General features: G+C 43.6%; 1 protein-coding gene across 3 annotated transcripts in view; it reads left to right on the top strand.

Moving 5' to 3' along the window:
* Positions 1–15,679, top strand: part of stox2a (storkhead box 2a) — a 61,211-nt gene that overhangs the window by 10,269 nt on the left and 35,263 nt on the right. Inside the window, exon 1 of one of the 3 annotated variants that reach the window (XM_076989527.1) lies at positions 9,513–9,757. The exons of the other annotated variants lie outside the window; for them this stretch is intronic. Coding sequence (XP_076845642.1) covers positions 9,577–9,757 — 181 coding nt within the window. The 5' untranslated portion in view covers positions 9,513–9,576. Of the gene's footprint in view, positions 1–9,512; positions 9,758–15,679 lie in introns of those variants that run through there. 3 annotated transcript variants of the gene reach the window in all.

Genomic DNA, 15,679 nt, shown 5'->3' with positions numbered 1-15,679 from the left:
TTTATTCAGTGAGGGATGAAGGATGAGGGATGAGATAAAAAATGTTACCAAAGTTAGATGAACATGCCCAGTACTATGGAGCTGACACAAACCTTATTCACCATAGACAGCAAGTTCAATTAGGCAGCTATTTCAATTAGATAGCCAGTTCCTATCCATCATAAGTATAGCAGAAAAGCCCATTCTTTCTCAAATCAGGTGTAAGATCACTGCTGTGCTTTTGGCATGTCAGCATACACCTGGTTCTTCTTTATTACGTAGATGGGTGCTTGATTGATTATGCCTGTGGAAAGGCCAGCTGTGTCTTTGATCTGTACCCCACGAGATGTGAGAATGAATCCTGTGATCTCTTGTTTAGGGCTGGCTCTCTCCCTCTCTCCTGTAGCCTGCAGCTGAACCTGCACTCCTCACCTTTTGGTGTACACACACACACACACACACACACACACACACGCACATGCACACGCACACGCACACACACACACGCACACGCACACACACACACACACACACACACACACACACACACACACACACACAGGTCCTCTGAAAAGTGCTTTCACTTGTTCTCTAAGTGAAATTCGCCCTATTCGACTGCAGTTTTGAGGCGTGTATTAGTCCATGTATATATAAGGCTGCAGTCCTTTGCCACATGTTGTAAACAGTCACATATATTCTCAGTCACATATTGCCCATCGTCCTATGTAGTTGTCACAATGTCCATTATATGTCTGAATTCTGCCATATGACATGCTGACACCAGTGAAAATTAACATCAGTCAATATACTGTATTGTGCATTTGGGATGTTTGTGATGTTTGCATATTGACCAAATGCAGGTGCTGCTGTCTGAACTGCTGATGCATCTCTAATGTGGCATCAGATGGTTTTTGAGTTCTGAACAGTTTTTACATCCTTACAAGTCCACACTTGAACATTTTCCCTCCATTTATTGAGCTCTCTGAAAGAGCTAAATTACAGCGATAAAGATAATAGACTTCATGTATGTATGTCAGGTTAGTTTTAGTAATATGAAGCCTTTGGCAGTGTGGAAACCAATTATAACCCTCATGGCTAGTTGCAGAGCCTCTTGGTCTCCACCAGAATATAAGCATTTTTGACAGTTAATAGGTTTGGTTGGCAAATTAACAGATTTTTTAAATCTCATGTTTATGCTCCTTCAGTCTTCTCATATATTTAAATGGTCAAATATTCAGGCTACACCATGAAATGCTGATTCAGCATAGCTGACACATTGAAAGAGAATCTACAGAACCAAGTGATAGATGAGGGATTTGGGATACCCTAGCACTACAGAATAAAGGCTCAATATGTTCATATACAGAATAAGGGCTGAATATGTTCATATATAGAATAAAGCCTGAATACATATAGCTGCTGTCTCTTAAGCACCCTGATGAATCCCATGCTACACTGTGCCATCTGTTTTGTATGTTTGTTTTTGATCAAGTGGTGGACTGGTGTGACTGATGGGACCAGACTTGTGGAAATAAAGGTCTGTTAACACAGTGCTGTTTGGGGCTTGTTTAATAGGCTGCTACTCTTAACGAGAGCTCCTGGGTTCAGAGTATTCTAGCTTGGATTAGTGAGCTTCCAGGCACGATGATCAAGCCCTGATACCCACTACCACCCTCCTCAGACTGGGCCTCAGAGCCCGCCCTCACACTCTTGGGCAGAGATGAGGCTAAACCTAAAGGTCCTTATTGAATGTGACATATGATCGAGAATAAAAAGCACATGCTTGAATAAATACTGAATGTTTTTCTTGATTTATGAAATATAGATAAATGATTGTGGAGCCACTATCTGTCACCTTATATAAAATTGATTGCAACAGAGTTGTGGCATCTTCACTTTTTATATAAATGGTATTTGTTGTGACAATCTGTTATCATGACTTCCATATGGTTTTGAAGTTTAAACTTCAACATCCACCACCCTGTCCTCCATGACTGTTATATGTTTTTTTATTTCGTTATGTGCTCTATGCAGTTATCAGTGCTTTAACTTGTATTTGTGTAAGAATACATTGAATACATAAAGTAGCACTTGGTGGACTTTGACTTTGGTCAATTTGGATGTACTTTAAAGTCTCAATAAGAGCTTAACTCATTCATTTGTAGTTAATGAAGTAAAAATCAGATGAAATATCAGATGAACAAAGATTGGTTTACCATCTTTAAAGAATAGGGGACTGAAGCATCACACGCTCTTGTAATTCTGAGGTGCCTCAGTGCTCTGCTGCCATCTGCTGGTTAGGAGGGTGACACCAGCTGCAGTAGTATCTTATTTGTTATTCCCTATCATGGTGTATTTGTCCTTCCTACTTTAAGCACTGAGAATGCACAGTTCAGATGAGCTTTTGCTGTTTTTTTTTTGAGAACTGTGTACATATACCCTAAAATCATTTTAAGATTAAAGCACTATAATGCAGTGTAATTGGTTGTTAATAGTGAATGCTACCGGCCATTAGCTGGTTGTAAGCATAGTGCCAGGTCTACTAAATAACAAAATAGGGATTTAAAATGATGAAGGTATTACTTTTATTACAGGTTTGTTTTACCTAGTGGAATTTCATAAATCATAAAAGCACCCTGTCACAATAAAAACATGCTCTTTTTGCATGTATTCACATTCAGCAAAGCTGGGTATAGAATGTAAAAGATAATGATGAAACTGGGTTATGCAGAATGAACCCATATGACCAAGGAGAATTGAAAATTGATAACCCAACAGAGAAAAGGCCGCATTCACAACATGTCTCAGCTACGCAACACAGACAAATAAACAACCAAACAAGTTTAGTCCAGCATCTTTAGATGTCTGAACTGACAAACAGGCATTCAGGGTTACACATGGTGTCTGCTTGTAAAGGTGTGTGTTAGAGTTAATTGTGCATATCTCCTCTCTTGTGGCCTTTAGTGCCCTAGGCAGGGGTTTGGTAACAACTTTGATTTCCTCTTTACTCTACCATGGCTACTTCAGCTGTCATTTAGCAAGTACAACTATCATTCCCAGTTAGGGTATACAGAATAGAAAAGAGCTCTTCAGTCTTTTAACAAAGAATGAAGGAGAAATTAAAATAAAAATTTAAATTGAAGGATTAAAATTGAAGCCTTGATATGTTTGTCCTTCAGCTGCTAGATGCTTCAGTACAGGGTCATGGATTAATAGAAACAAAGACTGTTTAATCTTCCTGTAATCTACCTGGGTGCTTGGATTCATGTGTGTGAATGGTTGCAGCGTTTGTGACTGAATGGCAAGACTGCAGTAGGATGGTGTGTAGAAGGCCACACCTCCCCACGCACAGACACACACACGCACACGTGTGCACCCTCACACACGTGCATGCACACACACACACACACACACACACACACACACACACACACACACACAATTTCTCCTCCATTCACCTTCGGCAGCTGCTCTGCTGCAGAGCCAGTGAGTTCATTGGTGCACGTTACCATGGTTACGGCTGCTGTTGCAGCTCAGGAATAAGATGGCTGCCATCTTTTTTTTGGTCCCTCCCTCCCCCGTTTTATGTATGAATGAAGTGAGCGAGCAAGGCTATCCATTCTGTGGACCCTCCTCCTCTCACTTCTGTTCACTGCCTTGCCATCTCTCTCTCGCTATCTTTCTCGCCTTCTTTCTCTCTGTCTGTCTCTGGCATTCTCTCTCTTTCTCACTCTTTCTCCCTGTTCGGCTGCAGTAGTGTGTGCCAGAGGCAAAGAGAGATGGAGGGATGGCATCAACCTGACACCTGCTTCTTAAAATAAATCTTCTAAAAAGACTGTCTACTCTGAAGTGGAATTCAGCCCTGGCTCCCTCACTGTAGTGCACACTGCTACGGGAATCATACCTTAGTCCCCTTGCTGAAGTGAACTCTACATGGGACTCATGCCCTAGTGTCCTGCCTAAAGAGGCCATTTTGAATGGGTACCAGAGTAGTTTTTATTCCATGTGCAGTGGTACTGATGTGCAGTTTTCTTGTTATAGAAATCTCAAGAGCTGACAGATGAACAGGACTCTTGTCTGTCAAAACTGACCCCCCCCCCCCCCCCCCCAACCCCCAACACACATACACACACACACGCATACACAAACGTGTGCACATACCCACACACACTCTCACAGGGTTCAGAAAGGAGGAGGATAATAAATCTATGTTGTTTTGGGCATTATGAGACTTAAATCATTGATATGACCTGTGATTGGGAGTGTGTGCATCTGCACTGTTCACCTTTATTACTTTTTTGCTGAAATCGGGATCACAGTACCACATGCAGACCAGTAGAGGTCATAGTAGTGCTGCCTGCATCCAGGCACACTGGGACTTCATTTTTTAGGGCCACTGTGTACGGCAGCTCTATTGTGACGTCACAGAGTAACCGAGTGCTCATAAAGTACCCCTATTGTTTATGACATCACCAAGTAAGCACGTGCCCATAAAGTACACCTATTATGTATGACATCACCGAGTACTCATAAAAAACACATATTGTGTATGACATCGCTGAGCAAGTGAGTGCTCATAACATACACCTATTGTGTATGACATCATTAGTGAGTGCCCATGAAGCACACTTGCTGTGTATGACATCGAGTAAGCGAGTACCCAGAAAAGTACACCTATTGTCTATGACATCATCAAGTAAGTGAGTGGCCTCAAAATTAACATTTTTTGTATGACATCATTGAGTAAGCCAGTTCCCTTAATGTACAACTATTGTGTATGTCATCACCCATTAAGTGAGTCCTCTTAACGTACACCTGGATCTCTGAAACTGTGACACTTCACCATATTCTAACAACAGATCAAAACTGGTATATTTAAGCCATAGTAATCATAATATATTTATTTATTTGTTAGACTGCAGATCGTGGCCACCTGCAAACATAACTGACAACATTATGTTGCTTTATCTGTAGACTGTGTGGAATAGTTGGACATTGAAGTTGATATTATACTGTATTGACATTACTTCTGCAGCCTGTCACAGAGAGATGAGGAGCTGGGCTGGCTTTTCACATGCAGTTGTTATGTGTGGGTGCCAGTGAAGGATACAGGTCTCTTCCCCAGAGGAAATGCCAGGAGATCTTTCACCAGCTCCTCACAGACAGAGATGTTTGAAGAACGCATCAGTGTCCCGTGTTGTTCTTCAGTACTGGGGCTAGTCCGTTTAATGAGGAGGGGGCTCACACAAACCTTCCTCAAATTAGGCCTACAGGAAAGATTATTCATTGCGTCTTCCTTGGAGAGCTTGTTGCTTGAAAAATCCTAAAACTGAGATGTCGTACAAAACATTCTGAAAGGTTAAAGGTGAGAAGTGAAAGAAAGAAACAGACAAACAGCACAAGGACCTCCTGTGTGCTGAAAGGCTCTTGGTCGAGATTGGGAAGCCATATGCAGTTTTTCTCTTTAGCCGAAACATCTTCATGGGGCGGCACAGAAACAACTCTGTTTGTTCCTTTCAGAGCTGTCTGTCTGTGTTCTTTGGTTCAACACTTGCATTACTGCAGGATCAGCGTACCACCCCCTAATGTTCATCCCTGGAACAGCATTGCGCACCCCAGACTCCATCTTCCAACTGAGCTGAATTAAAGTTGGATTGACCCCCCCCAGCCTGAGTGGATTTTTATGCACCACTAATGTTGCTCCTTGACCTTTGCACCCAGATACGGGTGTCTTGGGGCTGAGGCTGCACTTGTGTCAGATTTACTCTTTGTAACTTAATTGCCAGTTCAAAAGATGTGGGGAAGGACTGTGAAGGAGGCGGGGCAAGGGTGACCCCCTTGGGTTAGAGGGTGACCCTCCCCTCCACCCTCTAACCCAAGCTCCCACCCCTTAACTTAACCCTAAACAGCATGACATCACCACTGCTTCATCTGTTTTTTCACGTCTTTCCAAGCGGTTCTGCAGAACTGCACTGCCGGGCAGCCCTTCTGGCTTGTGCGATGCTAGCATTAGCATTAGCATTGTCACAATGTGGGTCAGATGTGTTTTGATATCATTGCAGTATTTGCACTGAACACACGAAACCACATCTCATTTAGCATTTTGGATCCACAAAAGGCCTTTCCACAAAAATCTTTAAAAGTATTTAGTTTTCAAAACAACAGTAACTAATATCTGTAAATGACTTCATCTTTAGCATTTGTACGTCGTGTGTCATTTTTCCTAAACTTTTTCTTTAGTGGCATTCATTTATCTAGGGTGCTTTTGACTAAAACGTTTTTATATTTAGTCCACATTACTCAATCTACAAAAAATCTCCAAGTATTGAATCCACAGCCAGTGATTAAAGGTTTTTCGTTCCTTTTTACATATATTTGTCACGGTGAGGCGGCCCCCTACCGGTCGCCTCCGTTCACAGCGGCTGTTTGTGACGTCGTGTGCGTCCCTCAGGTGGGCGGAGCCCGTGATCCGTCTCACCTGAGGGTCGTTTGTTTGCCTATATATGTCTTGTCTTTGTACCAGTTGACCGCTGATCATTATATCCTTAATTTGGAGATATTGCACGGGTTTTTGGTTTGCACACATTAAACCATCCTTTTTCCCTGAGACTTGGCGTGATCGCTTCCTTTTTAGTTGCTCACCCCACCATCGTCACAATATTACAGGTAATTTTCATTGATCACAGATAACACATGGATTCACAGGTTATTCTTCGAAAAACACATGAATATTAGAAACCATTTAAATAGTTAATAAGTTAGATACTTAATTCTGAGCAAGCTAAGCTAAATTCTGTCACTGAACTTCTGACTGAGCTGGTTAGGACTACTGATTCTGAGCATGAGTGAGATCTTAATCTCATCCACACACTGTCCATTTGAGTAGAGCTGTGGACCATGTTACTGCAGAAAAGCACGTTGGGATGGTTTACAATATTTATTTAATTTCATATTTGTATATTTCAAATAGATGCCACTGTTCACCATAGGTATCTGAGCCAGCACACACCATATATTTAACTATGTACAGTATATATATATTACTTATACACCAAGAAGGTGCAAGGAAGGTTTGGCACTTGTGGACAAACTACTGTCAACCATATGTTACTTAAAACATACACCTAAAAGCAAACTGCGAAAGACAACGAAAGCAGCAGAATTATTAAAGGTCTCTCTTGTTTTCTCTTCCTTTGCTCTGTATGTGAAAACATGTTGGCAGAACTCTGTATTGGCAGCTCTCCTATAGGCTTGGTCTAGGGCCAGAGTACGAGGGCTGTTTTATGGGAGTTTTACATTCACAAACTTATGTTTTCAGGAACAGCACCGTGATGCAGTGAGCACGTGAGAACTGTGGTTGGTGAGACAGAGAACCTGGCAGGTGTAGAATGCTTTTCGACCAGGGGTGGTGGTGTTGGTGGACCAGGGGTGTTGGTGTTGGTGGACCAGGTGGAGGTGGTGCTGGTGGACCAGGTGGAGATGGTGCTGGTGGATTGGGGGATGTGGTGCTGATGGACCTTGGGAGGTGATGCTAGTGGACTACATGGAGTTTATGCTGGTGGACCAGGGGAGGACGTGCTGGTAGACCACATAGAGGTGGTGCTGGTGGATCATGGGAGGAGGTGCCGGTGGGCCAGGTGGAGGTAGTGCTGGTGGACCTGGTGGAAGTGGTGCTGGTGGACCACATGGAGGTGGTGCTGGTGGACCTGGTGGGAGTGCTGGTGGGGAGTTGGAAAAAGTCCCCTGTAAAGCAGTGTAAGAGAATTGAGAGAGAAAACACAAAACATCTTCCTGTTTCCTCTACCAGATGCACATCTGATCAGAAAGAAAGAAAAATATAGAGAGGAGAGAGGATGGGGTTAATGAAAAACCGTTTCAGCCACTGTCAACACTATCCCTCTGATCTTTCTGGAATAAACAGTTTCCAGGTCATCTGCTGTGGAGTATCTGTGTTTCCCTGCCCTCTCTTTTAGAAGCTGCTATCATTTCCTTTCTCCTCTAAGTCTCCATCTCAACCTTGCAGACACAGAAACATGCTCTCATATGTCTTTCTACCCCTCTCTTCCTCCACATCCCCTTCTCTCTCTCCTTTCCTGTCTCTCTCTCTCTCCCTCTCTCTCTCCCTCCCTCTCTTTCTCGCGGCAGGCAGACGTGTGCACACACACTTGATCGCTCAGTCTCCTGCTCCCCCTCCCTCTCTCCCCAGCCTCGCACACACACACTTGCACTCCCTTTCTCGCTCTGTCTCTCTCTCTCTCCCTTTCTCTCTCTCTCACTCACACACACCACACACACACTACACACACACACACACACACACACACACACACACACCACACATACACATACACACACACACACACACCCTATCGGAAGGTGCTGGCAGAAGCAGACCCAGCAGCAGCGGAGCGACAGAGGCAGTGAGAGGAGGGGAACTGTGGCAGCGTGAGTGAATGTGCGTGCTCCTTCTGTGTGGATTTACCGAACAAAAGAGGAGCGTCTCGCCTGTCTCCATCTTCCCGCGGGCCCCTTGCTCTGAGACACAGAGCTTCGCCGAGCTGCTCGGACCTCCCTGGTGCCGTCGTTTTCCAGGCTGGTGACGGAGCTGGAGAGAAGGACACTCGCCTCACGCTTCCTCGGCCACGAACAGCGATCCCCAACGATCCCCAGCGTGTTGAGGTCACCTCCGAGGCCACGCGCCTTTCTCCTCTTGCTCGATTTTCTTTCTTTTTCTTTTTTTTTTTTTTGGGGGGGGGGGTGCTTTTTCTGGGAAGGCCTTTTGTGCGGCCGCGAGCTTGTCTGTGAAACAGCCGCCGCGTTGAGGGAAGCTATTGTTGGACACACAGGCCTACCCTCCTCCTCCTCCCTCCCTCTCTCTCTCCCTCCCTCCCTCTCTCCCACTCTCCCTCACTCCTCTCCATTCCTACATTCTGAAGCACCTTGCTTAAATCTGTTTGTCTCCTCATCTCTCCATCCTCCACGATCTGTTCATCCTTGCTGTCTTCTTGTCTCCATCTTACATTTCCCCTGTGCTGCCTCAGACCCCCCCCCCCCCCCCAACCCCCTGGCAAAGCGCTGTGGATCAGTATAACGTGTCGTTGGCGGCGTGTGCATCCGGATGTTCAACATCGGGTCGGGCGGATCGGCTAAAGCCGAGAGTGATGCCCTGAAAGACGGTCCTGCCCCGCCGAACAGCAGCTCTGTAGTGAGCACGCCTGTTCCCGCTACTGCGTCTCACCCGTAGTGTGTGTGTGTGTGTGTGTGTGTGTGTGTGTGTGTGTGTGTGTGTGTGTGTGTGTGTACGTGTGTGTGTGTGTGTGTGTGTGTTTGCGTGTGAGCGTGCGCATGTGTATATGTGTGTGTGTATGTGTGAGAGAGAGAGTGTGTGTGTGTGTGTGAGTGTGTGTATGAATGCATGTGCTCGTGAAACCTATACGATGAATCTAGTCTGATCCCAGGACTAGGGTGTTCCCTGCCAATGTGGGGGAAGGACTAAGCATCAGGTCAACACCCCCCCCCCCCTCCCCCGTTACCCTCCCACCCCCTCCTTTACCCTCCTACCCCACTGGTCCCGGGTACCTGACCTCGTTGGCCAGAATGAAGAAGTCCTGCAGCAGTAATCTCCGTCGGGCATGGCCCGGTTCGGATGCGCCAGAATGGGCTTCCGAACGTGTCCGTGCCCGCAGCGAGAAGGACTACCGCCGGCATAAGCACTTTGCCCCGCCCCTGGCTCCACCCCACATCGGCCCCACCGCCCCGTGTGGCTACATCGCGCCAGGTGGGTCCCAGCATGGCCAGTACAGGTTGGACTGCTCACCTGAGCACCATCAGAATGTTTTGCATTAGCTTAGCAGGCTAGCACGTCAACATGTTAGCACCCTGCACCAGTGTGCAATATCCTGATTGTGACGTGTGTGTGTGTGTGTGTGTGTGTGTGTGTGTGTGTGTGTGTGTGTGTGTGTGTGTGTTTTGAGTGACAGTATGGTGTGAGAATGGAATAATGGCAGCAATCAGCAGAGAAAGGGTAATAAAACATGAATTCATCCACCATTTTGGTCCTTGGCAAGGGTGTTACTAGCATGGAGGGTTTTACTAGCACAGAGGTAGACTAGCACAGAGGTAGTAGCATCATGAAGAGGACTTCAAGCGCCTGGGTTTTGTGTTGTTCTGTGTTCATGACAAGGATGAAAATGAGAGGAGAGAAAGGGAGAGGGAGGGGGAGAGACTGAGAGAATGAGAAAGAGAGAGGGAGAGAGGAATGGAGAGGGAACTGATGTTGCTCTCTGATTCCCACCATTTTGCTGATGGCAGTGTTGTCCTGACGTGCTAACACTGAGCAGGGCAGTCTGACTGGTGAGCACTGGCCAGCGTGCAGGAGACAAGGTGACAAAGCTGAGTGACAAATGTCACTGGCCCGTAAGAGAGAGTGAGAGAGAAGCAGAGATGGAAGAAAGGGGAAGCTAAGCTAGTGGAGGAGAGCAAAGAGTCTGTGCTATTCTTTCAGTGTCAATAAACACTTGATCATAATAGTCCTGGTTTTGGTTGGAGTGTGCGATACTATGTGGCTTTGTGTGATATCATGTCATGGTGTGCGTATGAGTGTCCGCATGCATACGCATATTGTCATGAGATGTGGGATGGTGGGTGGAGAGAGTTAGCTTAGCTGATGTATTTAGCTCCAAGGGTAACGTCTGTGTACTGCGTTCTAAGCATGGTTGACACATGATTGAGTAGATTTGTTCAAGATGTATCTGAACTTGGCTAATTTCATAACTGTCTGCAGTTGCCATAAACTTTTGGATCTATAAGTCAAATGGTTTAACTGGTTTAGACTAAGCTTTCAGATGTGGTTCCGTATTTAAACATAATGGTTTATGTGTGTAAAACTCACATGTACATTGTGAGACGCATAATGTTCTCTAGCAGTAGATTACAGAGTGTTGTGTACCAAACTAATGGCGTTCTTTGTGTTCTTTCTTGCTGCCTTTATCTGGTGATGCTTTAGAAAGAGCAGGAACCTTTTTCATTTTAACATTTAAAATAATTATTAGTTTTTGTGCCTTTGTTGCTTTTTATTCTAAAAAATAAAGTTTTGTTGTGTTGATTAATGAGATTGTAGTTTCAATATGACAAAGAAATCCTGTCCGAACTCCTGAGTCTGAATTCCTCTCTGAAATCTGTGCACTTGCCTAATGTGTAACTGAGCTAATCTGTCTAACATGTACTTTGTGTGTTATTGTTAACAACTGAAGCAGTGAATCCTGTCTGTGATTACGCCTTCCTCAGGCCCTCTAGGTTCCAGACTGTCATTGTGATTTGTGTTGTTCTTCCTGGACGTAATTCTGTGTCACCTTGGCTTTCAGACACATCCTGCTGGCTTGTTTGATTGCTAACCATTTGTAAAAATGCATAAAAATGTAAACATGTAATGGAAGTAGGTGGAAACATAATGAAAGATCAGATTGAGTTATCTGAAGTTGTTAAGCATAATTGCATTTTTATTTCCTGCTTAAATACAGCTGCCCATGATGAGGGAAGAACAGTGGAATGTAAATGCAACATAGCACTTGTGTTGTGAGCAGCACTTTTGGGGTGATGGTATAACTTATAAAACACATGCGTGCCATGAAGATCACAAAAACACACACTAATGTTGAAAACCATCAAGCAAGATATAAAATGCTAAATCAAAATTTTGTATTTGCAAAATGTAATGTTGATAAAATTGCAAGCCTGTGGTGGCCCCTGCGAACAACCTGATATTTGTAGAGGTGGCATGTACTGGTGGCATATACTGTGTATACACACACACACACACACACACACACACACACACACACGGGATTAAAATGGTCCATGGTGCACAGGAACACACAGGCTGTTTCCTCTGGACCATCACATATTGACCTCCAGACCGAGGCTGTTGCTGTCCTATAAACGTGGAAATGTTGGGAAGTATGTGGAAATGTTGAGACGTGTGTGGTGATTTTGGCTCTAACATTGTGGTAAATGATGAGCTCAATGACACAAAAGCGGCCATGTTCTCTTTTTGACTCTCCCTCTTGCTCTCTCTCTCTCTCTCTCTCTCTCTCTCTCTCACACACACACACACACACACACACACACACACTGTCCCAGCTGCAGCAGAACCTCTGATTTAGGCGTGGGCGGGAATCGAGGCCATGCTGGTGCATTAATAGCCCAGCCTCTGTAGTAGCACGCTCACACTCAGGAGAGAGGGAGGGAGGAAGTGACAGAGAGAGAGAGAGAGAGAGAGAGAGAGAGAGAGAGAGAGAGAGAGAGAGAGAGAGGGACTGAGAGAGTATCAGAGTGAGATGGATAGAGAGAAGGAAGGCTTGTAAGGTAGGGAGAGATAAAGAGGCTAGCTACACATGTGTACACCTGCACCACTCAGATGTTCCTGTTGTAGACACACTACTGTAGGTACTTTCATGAATCCAACAAGCCCTCCACAACTCTTGCTTTACACAGACAAATTATTTACATAATGTGTACTATGTATGTGTACACACAGACTCAAAGATACATTTTTTCATCCAACTTCTTGTTTTCTCTGCTAATGTGACACACACACACACACACACACACACACACACACACACACACACACACACACACACACACACACATTTCTACAAATGTGCTTTTGGCACCTTTCTGTCTTTCTCTAACACTCTCCCACTGCCTCTCTCTCCTTTTTCTCTCTTGAAAAAAATATCACAGTCTTTTTTTCTACATTCATATGTTCACCATGTTATAGTGAGAGTACCCACCCCCCACCAAAAATCATTGTGAATTTCTCAGAGTCTGACATCACTAAGCATGCTCTGTAAAGGATTTCCAAGGGATCATTGGAGAGAGAGAGAGTGCATGAGAAATGGAAGAAGAGAGTGAGAGACAGCGGCAGGCGGCTAAACCAGAGCTCCCCACACTGTGTTTCACTCCCTGCTGGGAGGACTGGGTGGATGGGGCCCATGGCTTCACATGTTCCCTCCCTCTGTCTCCTTCTGCAACTGACATCACAGGCAGCACACACCTGCAGGCCCACACAATCATGGGTAACGGTACCATTAGGACTCGGCTCTGTCTCTTTGGCTCGTTTCTGGTGTCTCTTTTAGAGATGGCACTGATGCGATTCCTCATATCGGAATCAGACCAATATCAGCAAGAAATGCTGATTGGATTTCAGTTGAAAATTATTTAAGGAAACCAATCTGATACCATCACAATCCAGCCTGAAAATAGCACAACAGTGCTTTGCAGCGGTGCGCCACAGGTCACGTGATAACAGCTGGCTTCGGTTTAGCAGGTCACATGATAACAGTCGGGTTAGTTTAAACAGGTCACATGATAACAGCTGGGTTACTATAAGCAGGTCACATGATAACACCTGAATTAGTTTAAACAGGTCATATGATAACACCCGGGTTAGTTTAAGCAGACCGCATAACAGCAGGGTTAGTTTGAGAACAGGTCATATACCGCTGTAGAGTTTAACTATAGAGTTTACCTGTGAAGTTTACCTGTGAAGTTTAACTGTAGAGATTACCTGTAGAGTGTTTGTCATGATGATTATATTCCGATATCTATGCTCTTGCATGTATCATGACTCAGTGTGGGGGAGCAGAGCATCTGTTTTCTAGTGAGAGTGTTTAAATCAGACAAAACAGTGTTCACCGCCATGGACTCACAGTGATTCGTCCAACAGTGATTCATTTATTAATCTATTCTTTAATAAACAGTGGGAGTTGTTTCCAGATTGGCCATGATGTTCAGGAAGATCAGATAAAGGAGAAAGAACAGCAGAAACCTGACAGGAACAGCTGGAGAAAAGACTGAATATCCCAACAAGTAAAGCACTCATCTATAAATTCATGATGACTTTAGTATATTCAGACCACATAAAAAACTTCTGAGCTTGACACATGCCTTCAGAGTTTTAAGGAGGACTTTAAAATATGATTTGGAAGCTGGAGAATAACTTTAACTCTGCCCATCCATTTTGGCTAGAAAGAATAACAGATGAGAGATGTTGTGATTAACAGATGACTTTTCTTTTGGTTTTAGGCAGAGGTCCACTGACAAGAGACTCGTAGTACAGGCAGTCTCCTGTGTCTATCTGCTCTGTGTCTGGTGTATATTTGGTGTGTACTGGGTAGAACAACAGTTTTATCTCAGAAATTCACATGAACAGCTATAATGTTATTATTAGCGTTTTATTACTGAGGAACAAATGCAGATGGATTATGGTGTAAAATTAAGGACTCAGTGAGTAAGGTAGCTGTACTGAGCAGAGAAAGAGAGAGAGAGAGACGGAAAGAAAAAGAGAGAAGGGAGAAAGAGGGAAAGAGAAAGTGTGTGTGTGTGTGTGTGTGTGTGTGTGTGTGTTGTGTGTGTGTGTGTGTGTGTGTGTGTGTGTGTGTGTGTGTGTGTGTGTGTGTGTGTGTGTGTGTGTGTGTGTGTGTGTGCGCACGCATGCGTGTGTGTGTTCGTGCATGCTGGAGTGAACACAGTGCAGGTGATGACCAAAGCAATAAATATCACTAAGAGAAATATTGTGTGGTACTGAAAAAAAGTAATGTTTTTTTATGTTTTTGTATTTTACATGACTTTACATCTGTCATGCATGATATCTGTAAAATATAATACATAATATGCTCACACACACACAGAAAATCTGCAACAATTGTATGTTTCACTGAATCAACTCAAACACAGCTTTTTAATAAACAAATATTGGAGTGATATCGATATCAGGAACCATTCAATGGAAAATATCTGTATGGAATCAGTACAGAAACATTAGTCATTTCTAATCTCTGTGGCGGGTTTCTGTGGCGTCTCTTTATGTCTCTTTATGCACTTCCTTATGATTTTACACAGTAGCCTAATTCCCCTGTACTTTTCACCATCTATTTTCTGTTTTGTATTTTACTGTCATGGATAAAGGAGTTTGTAAATATTTTTCATAAAGTGTTGTACAACTATATATTAATAATTAATACAGTTTTTGACAACTGATAAAATGTGTTTTCCCAATACTTGTGATACATTTTCAAAACTCTAAACACAGCAACACATTTACCTCACACAAATAGCCAAATAGTTTATATCGTGTTCAAAAGCGCATTTTCTTAACTAAATACCATCTCTGCATTTCACAACGCAAACAAAGTTTTCTCTTTATACACGAACTTTGTTAAAACACAGCAAACCTGGTTCAGTATCCAATAATTCTTTCAAACACTAGCATAGATTCTCTATTCGAGATGAACATAGTCAATCACTGCATAACCACTGTAAAAAAACTAACATTTGATGGCAATACAGAAACAGTATTACATGTAATATTTTACTCTCTCCCAGCAAACAACAGACATTTTACAGTAACATCTGTTGTTTTCTTAGTCAGTTCATTTTTACTGTAATCCGCTTCATTTGGACTTTTTTTTCAAATGTGTTCATTTTTGGCAACATACTGTCTACACAATGTACTATATGGAATGTAGATTAGACAAAAAAGGAGTCAGTAACAGTTTTGCAGTAAAGGTTATATTTTACTGTATTAGGGACATTACTGTAAATTGTGGCCTAACCCAAAAAATAATTACCATAATTGTAAACATAATTAGCCATGGTCCCATATGCGTAAAAATACACATATACAAAAAAAAGCCAC

Source organism: Brachyhypopomus gauderio, unplaced genomic scaffold (genome assembly GCF_052324685.1).
Source record: "Brachyhypopomus gauderio isolate BG-103 unplaced genomic scaffold, BGAUD_0.2 sc68, whole genome shotgun sequence".
NCBI lineage: Eukaryota > Metazoa > Chordata > Actinopteri > Gymnotiformes > Hypopomidae > Brachyhypopomus > Brachyhypopomus gauderio.
Note: the sequence above shows the minus strand (reverse complement) of the source record. Positions and strands in the feature narration are given on the sequence as shown.